At 41.3% G+C, this 13948-nt stretch overlaps 1 protein-coding gene across 1 annotated transcript in view; it reads right to left on the bottom strand.

Moving 5' to 3' along the window:
• Window positions 1-13948, bottom strand: part of LOC308223650 (glypican-5-like) — a gene marked incomplete at both ends in the record, with an annotated part of 348155 nt that overhangs the window by 228147 nt on the left and 106060 nt on the right. The window contains one exon of the mRNA XM_080622975.1: window positions 3739-3872. Coding sequence (XP_080479101.1) covers window positions 3739-3872 — 134 coding nt within the window. The remainder of the gene's footprint in view (window positions 1-3738; window positions 3873-13948) is intronic.

Raw genomic sequence — 13948 nt, 5'->3', positions numbered from 1 at the left:
TACTCTGCCCTGGTGAGACCGCACCTGGAATATTGTGTCCAGTCCTGGGCCCCTCAGTTCAAGAAGGACAGGGACCTGCTGGAGAGAGTCCAGCGCAGGGCGACAAAGATGATTAAGGGAGTGGAGCATCTCCCTTATGAGGAAAGGCTGAGGGAGCTGGGTCTCTATAGTTTGGAGAAGAGGAGACTGCAGGGGGACCTTATTAGTGTATATAAATATATAAAGGGGGAGTGTCACGAGGATGGAGCCAGGCTCTTCTCAATGGCTAACAATGATAAGACAAGGGGTAATGGGTATAAACTGGAACACAAGAGGTTCCACTTAAACTTGAGAAGAAACTTCTTCTCAGTGAGGGTGACGGAACACTGGAACAGGCTGCCCAGGGAGGTTGTGGAGTCTCCCTCTCTGTAGACATTCAAAACCCACCTGGACACATTCCTGTGTAACCTTATCTAGGTGTTCCTGCTCTGGCAGGGGGATTGGACTAGATGATCTTTTGAGGTCCCTTCCAATCTCTAACATACTGTGATACTGTGATACTGTGTGAGGCACCCAATATCAGTCCTGGGGTAAAGGCTGGACTTGATGAACTTATTTTCCAACCTAGTTGATTCTATGTTACAGTTCTTTGTTAAACATCACATGTTTTTATGTACAGATCTGTAACCAGTCTATGTTTAGTGGTTTGAAATATTACATGCAGCAGATATGCTAAAAGACAGGCATTCAGGTTTGGTAGGAGACCAGACCCTGACCAGAATAGTACTTTGTGCTGAACTCAGCAGTAACATTCCACTGATGGAAATTCTGTACATGCCATGGACATTCCCTGTACCATCATATGGTTTCAATTTTCTTTTCATCTCTACTACATGTTGCAGGAACCTCCACATTAAACAAAACGACTGCAGCAGCAGTGCTGCCAGTTTTAGTTAATCCCTGAATACAATTGTGCAATGGAAAAAACCCCATTAATAATCAAATCTATGCTTTTCAGCTTAACCATAGGAAAACGTTTAATACAAGACCATTTATTCCAGTTTCAGCTTCTTATACTCTTGTCCCTGACAATGTTGTGTAACAAAAAATATGCAGGAATGGAATACAGTGGAAAATATGTATAAGATGGGAAATACCCCAGGAACCTGAGAGTAAGAGGAGAAGAAAAAGGTTCAACTTCCACAAAAGAGGATTCAGTTGCTCTGTGAATTGAGGGACCATGCAGGACCATGCTGTGCAGAGCAGGGGAGGGTGAGGAGGACAGCCTCCAGCCAGACTCAGAAACGCACAGCCAGAAGACAGATGTCAGGCAAAGAGACACCATCTTCACCATCCCACTTTTCAACTGCACCAGCAGCCTTGGCTCTACTAAACAGCTGAAAACAGAGGTTCTTGGACCCTTTGGAAATGGAGCTTGATTTTATAACCAGCCTTGCAAAGGAGCACACATACATATGTAGGTAATAAGCTTTTTGACACCAGGTTTATAAGTGTCGGTACCTCTAAGCAGGTACTACAGAAGAGATGAGAAGCTACTTTATTGTGGTTTCTCCTACAGATGTGCTAGCCAGGCTGGTTCTTCTCTTTTAGCTTAGGAATATTCTGACACATGAAAAGAATGCACCCCAGCTTATCTGTTCACTTGGGGAGTGCTGGCTCCTTCCTTCTCTTTTTCTTTCTGTATTCTAAAAGGCAGGAATCGTGTTCCATGTTCCCCTTGAATTAAGGACCATTTGGAAGTATGCCTACAACACCCACCAGACTCAGTCAGGCCAGTTTCCTCTGTGACCTTGTACCTAAACTGGCAGACATCTGACATTATTGCTCTTCCATTTTTTACATCACCAGAAGGAATGGCACCAAGAAAGATTCTCACATAATTACTCTCATAATCCAGATCCCCTATAGTAGTTATCTATCACTCTGAGTGCATTTTGCACAACCCACTGAAGGAATGATTTCACCCATCCATTTTAAAGTTTCATTATCCAAGATTGCTTTTTATTGATAGCATATGTAATAGATAATAAATTAAATGATAGATGAGAAACAACACAGCGATGCATCCAATCACTGTGTTTTTCACTCTGTTAACTGTTTCATTCGTTCCCAGAAGTATAAGTTTGTGCCATGAGGTTTATAGGAAGTTATGGGAAATTTGGAAATAATCTTCTGTTACTAAAATGGCATGGCTCCATCATTCATTTTTTGGTGGATAAGGTCTCCATAATACCGACCAACACTAGTTCAGTAATGTTTGATGCCAGCTATGTAGGGATGGCTTTAGTTTAGATTTTTTTGATAGATGAATTTCAGACTGCAGACCCATTTGGGGGAGCTGTCTAATTTACAGTATATTAGTTTTAATGTATTTTCTTTTCCATCTACAGGTCTTGCAGGTCAATATCCAAATAACACTAGATGGTTGCGAAGGGGAAGGAGCAGATCCCTAGGTGAGAAAGAACTGCTGTCGTGCCTTTAAACACACCAAATTGCATCTTTTTAAGAGGTTACCTGTTCATAGGTTGGCAATTCTGCCTTTTTGCTTGCATATAAGTCCCAGTGAAGTCAATGGGTTATACAAAAGATGGCCTAGGGCCCTGTGTCTTTAAAAACAATAACAAAGGGATAAAAATACCACTACTAATCAAAAACCTTATATTGCTGCTATTACTTTTACTTTTCAAAGCAGTGTTTGTTTCATTCATGCAAGCTGAGATGAGAAGCAAGATAGAAATGGATAAGAATCTCACCTATAAAACAGAGACTCCAGAATCCAGGCTATGTAAATTTCATTACTGCTGTCTGTCATCCACCTATCCAACACAGAGATACACATAGACCCCTGGACAGACTAGGTACTGTTCTCAGATAGAGGCGTAAGCCCAGCACAATTCCACTCCCTTTGCTGAAGTTGTTCCAGATTAATGCTGGTGTTACAGGGAATGTGTTAGCCAGAAACACATCATTGTGATTTTATGGTCAGTTAGCTCTGACATCTACTCATGTGTCATGAGTGGGACTGCAGAGACATTATTCCCTCCCCACTTACAATGAAGAAAATGAACATGAGCTACATGAGGGAAAGTGAAAAGAAGACGAGGAGATCCGGGAGCAGGGACACTCATGCCAGGACAGTGGCAGTAATTCATCTGTCTAGTGTCTCAGCTGGCAAGCAACTGAAGAACAGAAGCCAAGATGGACACGAGAAGCCTAAACATAAATGCATCTGCTCTGGTTTTGTTGTGTAACAAATGAAGGAGATTGCCAGGGATCTCACTACTCCTCTCCAGCCCTGTGAAATAGGGTACTGACTTTGTGTCTTTCCCTTTCACCACTTCCTCCTTCCCACCTCTGCCCCTGGATAAGCTCAAGTCATTAAAGACCTGCCAGTTGTATTTTAATTAATTGAGACTCAACTGTGGAAATTACTCTGGCCTTATGGAGGAAAAGCTTTCATCATTTTCACTGGAAGTTTCTGGAAGTAATGAACTAGTTAGTGGTTAGTGGTGCTAAGTAATGACATCAAGTCTGGCCTGTAAAAAGCTTTCCTTGGAGACACCTGCAGTGAAATACCACAAAGACATCTGTGTAACTGTTAGTAATGGCAATGGCCGGGTAGCACAGAGGCAAGGTGACAGAACCCTGGCTGCAGCTTAAACACTATGGTGCAAGGAGCCATTAATACAAACTGTGAGGTAGACAGTTTATTTCAAAGCAACTGTTGCTTAGGGTTACCTTCTTCTATTGTTCAGACTAGCGTGAGCCATCACGAAGGTCTGGGTGTCAGCAGTCGCTTCCTTCACTGGCACTATACTGCCTGATGACAGGTTCCCTTCTTGCTGTTTGGGCTGTCCACACACTTTATCGACCTGTATGAAAGGAAGGGAAAGGAAAACCGTGTTTGAATGGAGAAAGTGATTTACAACTGCTCAAAGGTCTGCTTGTTCCCTGTGGTTGGTGTTTACCACAGGAGAAGGTATCTGGATGACAGAAAGAAAGGATTCTCCTTACGAGGACCTGGAAACTAGTCCCTTGCATAAGAATGACCAAGGTAGGAGGCAGTGCAAAGAGCAGTGCTACCAGGAAGCCTACAGTCATGCATTCGTGACCTGATACCTGAACTATAACACACATAGGAAGAGGCTGAAACAGTGACTGATGCAAGTGTTGCCAAACCAAACTTTTATTGAGAAACATACCCAGAGTTTGAATGTACACAGGTTTTGGTGCAACATCTGCCCTGTATAGAGAGAGCAGAGTCTATCTGGTGTTTGAAGGGGCTTGTAATCAGAAAACAACTGAGTCTTCCAGCCTTTAACTAGACAATGTTCCCTTAAAAGAAGCGAATGAGCAACAGAAGACAGCATCAACAAATCACTGTACATAAAGTCTTTTCTTGGACAAAACAGAATGAAAAGAGAATTTCCAGCCCTGGGAATCATCAGTGCATTGGATCCTGGGTTTATCACACTAACATCACACAGCCATTTGCCCTTATTGCCCTTCCTGAAGCCCCTCATAGGGGATTCAACACAATATGAGGAGAAAGTAAGTTTGTGTTTATTCTTTGTGCTCTGTGCAGCTGAAACTACTCCTGCATCCTGCCACATTTATTTGCTGTAACAGCTGTAAGTGACAATAGCAAGACAAATCTCTCCCCTTTCTAATCCACAAATAAGTAATCTGTAATGTTTTCCCCCACACTTAAATCCTCAAGCAAACACAAAAAGGCGACAAAGGAAATCCTACCGTGGGCATGGTACTGGCAGACCTTAATCACACAGAATCCATCATCCCACACTGCACTGAATTTGGTATCCCTTCTTCCATTTTCCATTATAACCAGGGTGACATAGATTCTTGCTGGTCTCTGCATTTTTCTGCATGTTTTAAACCCTTACTGAGTCACAACTGCCAATCTGCTGAATATTTCAGATCACAGATGACTTCTCTCTGCCCCTTTGCACCACCATGTTGTACATGTCAGCACAAGTACAGGACTATTTTCTCTACCTTAGCCCATTTCCTCCAGGAAAATTACGGCTATGTAAAGCCAAGGCATTTTCCTCTGGAAAAAAAAGGTCAGACATGAAAGGCTGGAGGGTCTATAGGCATGACACTTAAGATCAACTTTACTTGTATGAGTTATGGCCTGCTCTAGTATAATATGCTGTGAAGAACTTAAAGCTGTAGCAATTGAATGAGAACATACTGGATTAATCCTGACATATCAGAGCGGGAGCCAGCTGCCTCAGTCAACAACACGCACTTGTGTATATTGTTCTGGTCTCACCAGGGACTAACACAGCGCTGGTTTAAAACACAACCTTGTGAAGTAGTTTGCTTCAGTCCCTCCTACACTTGGGAAAAGAGAAAAAAATCCCACTCTATGCAAATGAAAACATCAACAAAAAATGCCTTTTGAACCCTTTGGAGGTGGACAGAGGGTATAGCACAGCAGGACCACGTTCCTCCACAGGATGCACTCCCTCCTGTGCCCCAGATCTCCTGCAGCATGCAGACCTAAATTCCCAGCAGAGGTTTCTACAAAATCCATCTTAGATTGCATCATGTCACTGAGGTTCATGTCTTCAAATTAAATACACCTCAAATTCAGTCACTATGGGTTTAAGGCAGTTTCAACCAACTGCACCAGGGAGGCTAGAAAGGCAATCTGGTTCTCATATATGTAAGTGATGAAGAACTCCAAGTGTTCTGGTTTTCCTGTGAGAACTTTCAAAGAGATTTAGACTCATCATTTTTGCAGCAAATCAATAGTTTAAGCATCCAAATGAAAACACACACTTTGTTTTGATCTGTATTTTTGATACCATAGAAATAAAACAACTCTTTAAATTGCAGAAGTGTCAGTATTTGCTATGCCAAACCTTGACTTTGGGGTTTTCTTTCTAACCAGTAATACCCATTTCCTGCGTATCAAACAAAACCACAGTATTTTGAGGAAAAAATATTTCTCAGTGGAAAATTTTAACCAATTCTACTCCAGATCTTCCAGTACCTAAAGAGGTCTACAGGAGAGCTGAACAAAGACTTTATGGAAAGGCATGTAGGGATACTGTTTTATTATTACTATTAATAATAATAGTTATATTACTCTTTTCCTAAATTCAAATCTTAGTACTCAGAATAATCAGGAAACACCATAAAGAATGACAAAGCTCATTTATTTCTGTGATTTTTAAACTTAAAAATAAGCCTCTTAAATTACAAACTGCTAGAAAAGCATCTCTCCTTAACTATAACACTGATGCCATTCCTCGTCTCTTTGATGATATTTAATCAAACTTGTCTTCTAAGTGAAAACCTAGAGCCAAAAACTAGCATTCCTCACTTCTCATTATGCTGAGTCAACATTCAGAACGTTTTTTCTATACACTTTTCTTTGAATTAAAGCCTTTTTATTTCTACATCAATGATTCTTAAACATCTATCTTTCCAACCACCATAGCTACATTTCTTTTCCTGTGAAATTCCCTTTGTAATGAAATACAGAATCATAAATATGTAATATTTGACCTCTTACTATTTGTTCTTTAAAAGAGTGACTATTTACAATTATAGCAGGAGCTTAATAAAATAAATTGAAGAAATCTTATCCAAAAATCTTTTGAACTCTTGCAGCTTGAGCAACCTTAAACATCGAGGTCATGTTTAATATACCTAATGTAATCAAACAAGGGAAAAATGTCATGCCCTTCTGGATGCCGAGAGAGCATTATCTCTCTAAAGCAGGAGACCTTTTCACTGCTTCAGAACAGTAATTTTCTTTGATTTCAGTAATGGGAAGTTTCTTCTAGTGATTGGGCTTTGAGTAATTTAAATGCTGACACGTTTTCCATCAAATCCCCTCATCTTTAAGCCAATTCAGCTCTGAAAAACCCAGCACCAGGGGAACACCTCTGAGAAATTACAGCCCTCAGCCCCAGATCCTGATGCTGCACAGGCATCAGCGCAGCTGTACCCCGGAGCACACATGCCACAACCACTGTTTGAATCATAATTGGAGTTAGCTCATCCTAGCTGCCAAGTTTGAAGCGAGGGAAGCAAAACACAGAATCACAGGGAACCCAGTTTTGAGTTACAGGGAACACAGGTTTGCATTTTCACTCTGGGATGTCGCTTCCTTTGGGTCAGACATACCTTTATCACTTCATTACTGATGACACAAGACACCAACGGTTATCCTGTTTGTTACGTCAAGTTCATTACGTAAATACAGAATCCTCTCATTTGGAGTGGCTGCCACCTATTACTATAGTGTTGTTGCAAAACACTTATTTTCAGTGCTCAAAAAATGAGTGGGGGCACATTTGATAACATGTAAGCCATTTTACATTAGGAAGCTCTTTACCATGAAGGTGCTGAGGCGCTGGCACAGGGTGCCCAAAGAAGCTGTGGCTGCCCCATCCCTGGCAGTGTTCAAGGCCAGGTTGGACACAGGGGCTTGCAGCACCCTGCTCTAGTGGAAGGTGTCCCTGCCCATGGCAGGGGGTTGGAACTTGATGAGCTTTAAGGTCCCTTCCAATCCAAACCCTTCCATGATTCTATGATTCTGTCTGTGGCAGAAGAAACATCCCTTCAGGTATCAAGAACAGGCATAAAGAGTGCGCAAATTCTGCAGCAGCTATGTGAATCAAATGCTACAAGACCTTCTCCCAAATTAAAAATGCAACTGATGGGGGCTTATATCACAACATCGTACAGAAATACTGGTTTGATAACCTGTACCGAGCCAAGCAACTAGGTATGCCGTGAAGCCTGCATGTGAACGCATCCATACAGGCTTTGTTTACAGGGATAGTAGCTGAGGATTTCTGGAAAAACATAAAATAAGGAAATACCTTACGCAGTATCAGGTATTTCAAGAATGCTATACATCTTCAACCTAACAAAATGTCACCATAATTTACAATGATACTCTTTCTTGCTCTCACTGGCTTTAAAATTGTATACACTGGTCAAGACACCCACAGCTTATCTCCACATGTAAAAATCTTTTAAGCAAACATAAAACTTTGTCTATTTTGGTAGGATTTTCTAAACATCTTTGTTCAATTTGAATATATATTTCCCCAGCTGAAAAGAGAAGTGGCAATGATTTATAAAGCCAGAACAAAACCAGCACCTGAGAGACAGTGATAGCTCTCCTCCTCCACAGCATCCCCAACATCCAGAACTAATCTTTCCTGGACTTCATTAGTTCTAGCATTTGTCTTTAGATATTGACAACCTAGACAGGTTAAACTCAATTTTATAATTAATTACAATAATCCAGTATGGAAGCAAAGTTCCAACTGTGACTCAATCTGAGTAAGTCGTTTCTAAAGCTCTCTGAAAAATCAGCTAACTTGAAAGATAATGCAAGAAGAAAATCAATAGAAAGATTTTATTCAGATTTCCCTTTTAGCACTTTTCAAACTTATTACGGTATGTCAAACCACTACTGCATGTTACATGTTTCTTATTCATTCTTATTCTTAAGTGAAAGCAATTATCAAATATCATTGGAATTTCTTTTATCACTGCAAACAAAATGGAACTAAGGAAAACCATTCATAGTTTTTCTTTCAAAGTTTCAATAACCAAGTACAAAAAGCAGCAAAGACGGATCGTAGACTTCACACACACACATATATAAAACGTTTATATATATGTAAAGAAAAACACACTGTACAGACTAAACCTCAAACTGCTGGAATTCTCACTGCAGAGTTCCTAGCACTAACTGGTTCCCAGTGCAGGGCAAGGACACCTTCCATTAGAGCAGGTTGCTCCAAGCCCCTGTGTCCAACCTGGCCTTGAACACTGCCAGGGATGGGGCAGCCACAGCTTCTCTGGGCACCCTGTGCCAGCGCCTCAGCACCCTCACAGGGAAGAACATCTGCCTAAGAGCTCATCTCAATCTCCCCTCTGTCAGCTCAAAGCCATTCCCCCTTGTCCTGTCACTACAGACCCTCGTAAAAAGCCCCTCTCCAGATTTGCTAAAAGCCAGGTTAGAAGATAGTCACACAAGAAGCTATAAATATGCTGTTTAATCATGTTAACTCTAGCAATGTTGATCTGTACTATAGTTCTTGATGATGCCCAAGAGCTCTCTGAAGCAAGACAGGGACCCTTTTCACTAAATGCATCTAGTTTGATCATCACCCCAGCACAGTCAGTCCCACAGTTTCATAGGTGGGCATCACCACTCAGATATTTAGGCACAAGCCAAAACAACCATCCTTGCAGGCCTTCTGTTATATTTGATCTAAAGACAGCTTTTACCTCAAGTGTTTTGTCTCCAGTCTTTACGTAACACAAACAGAATTGTTTCTTAGCTGTTTTCATGTGGCTGGCATTATATTGTCCATCCAAGAGAAGGCAATGAACCGTAACACAGAACAAGATTAATTTTTTGCTTACTCCATGACTTACACTGTCTGTAAAATATTATATTAATTAGACATCTAATTATGCAAATAAACTACATAACTCTTTGTGTTCTCAGATAATTTGAAATGCTTCTCAAATCCACTGTGTAGGTCCCCCTTCTCCAGCAGCGTGCTTGAAAGCAGGATTGCAGGAGCTGGATACAAGCCCCAGGTAGAAGGACAGGCAGAACATCCACACAGAGAAGATGGGACCTCAGGATCACAGTTTGACAGCTCCTGGTCAGAATGTCCCCATTCTCTGCACGTAGATATAACCTACGAACCAAGCTTCAGGAAAAGACATGGAGGAAACATTCCCTGAGTATAAGAGGTTACTCCAAATCTCTTTCAGGAAACCTGCTTCTGTCACTTTGAACTGATATCTGAGCATGTTTGGGGGATATTTACAGGGAAGAGAGCATCCTTCTTATGGCTGGCTAAAACTGCAAATGTGAACCAGGCTCAAGATACAGAAGAGTCATGTATATCCCATATATTGAAGAGCACTGATATACATACCCTGAAAACACTTGCAAAAATGATTATCAAGATCAGGAAAACACCAATTTTCAGTAAAAAATTTATATCCTTCAAAGATTTTTTTTCCTGTTCATCTTTACTACAAGAATTTAGTTGGATAGATGAAATGCCTGAACTTTCTCTTCCAAAAGACATTATGAAAATGACCCAACAAAACTAGGTAGGAAGGCAGAAGGCCATTACACTTTCACATCACCGCATGAGCTGAAATGATGCTGTAAATTTATGCAATCACTAAATGAACATGTCAATAACAATGTCAAGACCTCAAAGGAGGTCAAGATGACCTATTGTGTATATAATAAGAACCTAATAATTAGAAAAGACTGGTAAAAGCATTCATTTCTTTTTTTGATATGTCATTTGAATTATGATTCGCTGACTGATGCTGTCAAAAATGAACATGTTTTCTAGTGCCTTTATTCTGAATGCAAATAAGCAATTTCAGATGACACTGAAGACTTGAGGAATTGCTCAAGACCTCTAGCAATAGTATGTAGCACAATTATCAGGGCAACAGCAATTGCACTTGTTTCAAGTATTATGAAGACATATACAAGCAAATTCTAAGACTTCTCTCCTGTCTCCTAAGGAAATCACTTCTGATGTGCCAGTGATGTGCTGCTTATAGCGGGTACCAGAAGAGCTGGTTCTCCCCTTTACCTTAGGACACCTCCTTTTCTATTGTTCAGTCTTACTCCAAGATTGACAAACTCAAACAGGTCCATCAGACATAATGAACAGCGAGTTACACAGACACTTCCACTTAACAAAAGCTAATCACCTTTTGCCAGTAACTGAGTTACGATCTCTGACAACTTGCTGAACTAGTGTTAGCAATGCTATCAGGAATCAATCATGCTTTATCAGCCATGCAGTAAAGCAGCACATTTTGTATAATACCACATCAACAGCAGCACAGTGAACACGTGTGGGGCTTTGAAGACCACTCAGTACATGCAGCAAGCTGACAGAAAACAGGGATTCTCAGAACAGAACCTGAATTTGCATGGAAAAGATATCCCGAAAGGGCACAGGATTGAGTATTACAATATTCTACTTGAGCCAGCAACACGCTCTAGAGGCAAAGGCTAATGGCATCCTGGGCTATATTAGGACAAGCTGTGACCTTCCCTCCTATTCAGCACTGGCAAGCCCACACCTACAGTACTGTGTCCAGTTCTGGACACAGGTTACCCTGTCTGAGAAGGGAGTTGAACTTGATGGCATCCAAAGGTCTCTCCCAACCTCAGCCAATCTGTGATATGAAGCATTCACTTTTTTGTTTCCTTTATAGCTTGTGGTAAGTCACCTAAGGGTAAACAACACCCTCCTCCTACTCAAAAGACACATAAGAGTAGGGAATTTAGAATTTGGATGTCCCCATGGGACATATGGATCCTGAATCACAGCACAAGAAATATCAGAAAGGGACCCAAACCAAGCAAGTGCCCAAAGCAGGAGAAAACAACCAGTACATAATTGTGTACAAGCTTCTACACTTTCTCTTTCACTTTAGTACTTTACTAAAGACTCATCTCCCGTGTACTGAAGTCAACAAAACAAGATTAAGATTCAGTGGTTTTGTTTGCTACCTCTAAAAGGCACACAGGGCTTCCTTTCCTTATAGGACACTGAGTGCTTAAACCACTGTATAATGCCAAAATACCAGATAAAAACTGGAGGCTAGAGCAGTACCAAGACCGATGGGAATTTGGTGTAGTCAAAGTGCAATCATTCAGCACACATTCTAAGCACTCCAAAAGAAAGGAGCAAGAAATTTGCATTTTAGGAGAGGAAATAACTCAGTTACATTCAGATAGCTCATAAACAGCTATTTAAAAAATAAAAACGAAGCAAAACACACTATCTAAAAACCATATTATCAAACAGGACAGGAAAAGCTCCCTCTCAAAAAAGAGACAAACATAAAAGACAGGCTTGGAACTGATCAGCTCCTGACAACCAATTTAGGTCTCTGACAATTAAATCACATTCCGAGTTCAAAAGCTCTGGCAAGGTGCCTGCATGATTAGATACTTGCCTACCTAAAACTTGGAGATTTGCAGAATTGGGCTATAAATGTCACAAGATCACGGTCTCACAAACATCCCACTGGGTCCAAGGCTGCCTCTGCAGACCCAAACACGCAGACAATCCAGGCATGACGCACCCGGTTAATGTCCAAGACCACCCAGCAGCCCAGCATAGCAACAGGAGTTGGCAATCATCAATATAACCCAACTTATTGTTTAAGGCTGTAATTAAGCTGCCCTGAATACACAAACTTGTTTCATTCAATAATTGCTTTACTTGCCTAAAATAGGAACTGGAAACAGTTGATTTGAGCTATACAGTCTGTGCGCATCTGCTTTTCAAAGCACGTACCACGTTTTTCACTAATAGCAAACTTTACTTTCTTCAGTGCACTAGAGAAGACTTTCATTTCCACTTTTCTCCAGCCACAAGAAAGCACTACTAGCTTAAACCAGTCCTAAGTTAAGCCACTGGTCCTTCCTTTCAATGTATATGCCAAGAGGCACTGTCCTCAAAAATCAGACCCACAACCATGTAATACAATAGAAAAGGAAAAACTAATTTACTGTTTCAGCTGCTTTGCTTGAATTCCATCTCTAATCCCTGCTCTGCAGTCTGAGCTGGTGCACTGACACTCTCAGTCAGATGGCACCAGGCTCACGGCTGTGCTAAGGGCAGAGCTGACCTGTCAGGTCGCATGCTTTGGGCGTGGGACCGGCTTAGTTGCTCTGCCCCAGTTTGGAGAAGCCCTTATTTGCCTTCTTGTTCTTCAAAGCATCGTCAGTGTCGTATCCAACTATATGGTCATTTGCTCATGCTAAATGCAAAACAGAAGACAGTAGTTATTTCATTGGCATCCACGGCTCAGCATTCTTCCTTTGACCTCCTTATTTGAGTAGGACCACTGTAATATTGACCTAAAAAGCATCCAGCAGGGATTTGTTCTTGCAAAATCTGAGTTGCATTCTCCCAAATTTAGGTGAAAAATAAGCCAAAAGCTCAATTTTCAGCACCTATTAAGATAGCACCTAAGGTCTTATTTAGCAGCAAGTTCTTAAAGCAAGAGCTTGGCAGACCAGTGAGGTTAAGAGTCATCATCTGGTTGCAGAAAACAAACCAAAGCTAGAGAATATATATGTACCTGAGATAATTTCATTAGCACAGAAAGAATCTACCACAGTTATAATTTTAACTTCAATTTGAGACTCTTGCAAGGCAACATGACAAGGGGGACTGGTTTTAAACTGACAGAGGAGAGATTGAGATGAGACATGAGGCAGAAATTCTTCCCTGTGAGGGCACTGAGGCGCTGGCACAGGGTGCCCAGAGAAGCTGTGGCTGCCCCATCCCTGGCAGTGTTCAAGGCCAGGTTGGACACAGGGGCTTGGAGCAACCTGGTCTAGTGGAAGGTGTCCCTGCCCGTGGCAGGGGGTTGGAACTGGATGAGCTTTAAGGTCCCTTCCAACCCAAACCAGGCTGTGATTCTATGATTCTATGAAAACTTATCACCATAATCAAACAGAGAAAGAGGGACTGAACAATCATGGAGCAAAAACTTTTCCTTGAATTCTAGATGTGTAAGTGAATCCTGAAGCCCAAATTCTAGATGTTTGGGGTTGAGATTCCTTAACGTAAAAAATATAATTTGGGATAGGAGAGCAGGGCTACATACATAGCAAAAATTTTTTACTGCCTTTACCTAAAGTTGTCTCTATGGGCATTGCTACTCTGGGCTACTCTATGGCATATGGATGAAAAACACAGTGGGACTTAAGTACTTGCAGAAGGGGGAAAAAGCACAAGGGCAGGACAGTGGTCCTCAGGGTACAACAATCTCCCAGGAAAAAACAGTCACAAAGGGCTCCTCTCATTTGTATAAATGTGGCCTTTCTGCTGCTCTGATCAGCTGCTGACAAGACATACATACAACTTGA

This window comes from Psittacula echo (assembly GCF_963264785.1).
Source record: "Psittacula echo genome assembly, chromosome: 7".
Classification (NCBI taxonomy): Eukaryota; Metazoa; Chordata; class Aves; order Psittaciformes; family Psittacidae; genus Psittacula; species Psittacula echo.
This window is presented reverse-complemented; position numbering and strand designations above follow the sequence as displayed.